Source organism: Neopelma chrysocephalum, unplaced genomic scaffold (assembly GCF_003984885.1).
Source record: "Neopelma chrysocephalum unplaced genomic scaffold, ASM398488v2 Primary Assembly neopelma1_95593, whole genome shotgun sequence".
Lineage (NCBI taxonomy): Eukaryota > Metazoa > Chordata > Aves > Passeriformes > Pipridae > Neopelma > Neopelma chrysocephalum.
Window position 1 is genome coordinate 1 of NW_020924261.1, and position 1,756 is coordinate 1,756.

Below are 1,756 nucleotides of genomic sequence, written 5' to 3' on the forward strand. Positions count from 1 at the left end.
ATCGTCATCATCACCATCGTCATCATCACCATCGTCATCATCACCATTATCATCATCACCATCATCAACAACGTCAATGTCATCATCATCATCAAATCAATGTCATCGACATCATTGTCAACATCAACTCATCATCATCATCATCATCACCATCATCATCAAATCAACGTCATCATCAACATCATCATCACCACCATCATCATCATCATCATCATCATCATCACCACCATCACCACCACCATCACCACCATCCCCACCCCCCCGTTCTCACCGTCCCATCTCTCGTTGGCCACGCGCAGGACGGCGGCGGCGAAGGTTGGGGTGGTGGAGCCGGGGGGCACCGTGGGGTCCTCCAGGTACCCCTTCTGTGCCTCGGGGGGGCCCTCGGGGTCCCCCACGTACTGACCCAGCACCACGTCCGCCAGCTCCACCGGGCTGATGCTCTTCAGAACCTTCACCTGCGGGGGACACGCCCGTCACGGGGGGACACCAGGGGACGGGTTTGGGGGTCACCGGGGAGGATGTGGGGTGGGATGGGGGTTTGGGGGTCACCAGGGAGGGTTTGGGAGTGGGATGTGGGTTTGGGGGTGGGATGTGGGTTTGGGGAGCACCAGGGAGGATGTGGGGTGGAATGCGAGTTTGGGGTCACCAGAGAGGACATGGTGGTGGGATAAGGTGGGATGTGGGTTTGGGGTTGGGATGTGGGGGTGGGATGTGGGCTTGGGGGTCACCAGGGAGAGTGTGGGGTGGGACAGGGTGGGATGTGGGTTTGGGGGTCACCAGTGAGGATGTGGGGTGGGATGTGGGTTTGGGGGTGGGATGTGGGTTTGGGGGTCACCAGTGAGGACACAGTGGGGTGGGATGTGGGTTTGGGGTTGGGATGTGGGGGTGGGATGTGGGTTTGGGGGTCACCAGGGAGGACATGGTGGTGGGACGGGGTGGGACGTGGGTTTGGGGTCACCAGGGAGGGTGTTGGGGTGGGATGTGGGTTTGGGGGTGAGATGTGGGGGTGGGATGTGGGTTGGGGGTCACCAGGGAGGACACAGGGGTGGGATGTGGGTTTGGGGGTGGGATGGGGGGTGGGATGGGGAGTTGGGGTCACCAGTGAGGATGTGGGAGTGGGATGTGGGTTTGGGGGTGGGATGTGGGTTTGGGGGTGGGATGTGGGGGTGGGATGTGGGTTTGGGGGTCACCAGGGAGGATTTGGGGGTGGGACGTGGGTTTGGGGTCACCAGGGAGGATGTGGGGGTGGGATGGGGGGTGGGATGTGGGTTTGGGGTCACCAGTGAGGACACAGGGGTGGGACGTGGGGGTGAGATGTGGGTTTGGGGGTCACCAAGGAGGGTTTGGGGTTGGGATGTGGGTTTGGGGGTCACCACCAATAACGGGGTGAAGGAACACGACCAGGAGGCTTGGCCAGCACCTTTGAGGACATTGAGACCAACAACCCGTGGGGGTGTCGGGGGAGGAGGGGACACCTTGGTTACACCCCAGATGCCCCCCAGATCCCCCCAGATGCCCCCCAGGTGTCCCCGTCCCCACCTTCTCGTCCCTGACGTCATCGGGGTCGGTGGACGCGGGTTTCTCCATGGCCACCAGGCACAGCAGCTGCAGGAGGTGGTTCTGCATCACGTCCCTGGGGGGGAATCGCGGCTGCCACGGGGGTTCTGGGGGGGCACCGGCACCTTGGGGACCCCCTGGGGACCCTGGGACCCCCTGGGACCCCCATGGACCCTTGGGGACCTGCTGGGGACCC

General features: G+C 62.5%; 1 protein-coding gene across 1 annotated transcript in view; it reads right to left on the reverse strand.

Annotated features, from left to right (window-relative positions):
• Positions 1-233: 233 nt before the first annotated feature.
• The window catches only part of G6PD (glucose-6-phosphate dehydrogenase), a gene marked incomplete at both ends in the record, with an annotated part of 5,631 nt that continues 4,108 nt past the window's right edge, over positions 234-1,756 (reverse strand). Inside the window, 2 exons of the mRNA XM_027708129.1 lie at positions 234-458; positions 1,543-1,636. Coding sequence (XP_027563930.1) covers positions 234-458; positions 1,543-1,636 — 319 coding nt within the window. The remainder of the gene's footprint in view (positions 459-1,542; positions 1,637-1,756) is intronic.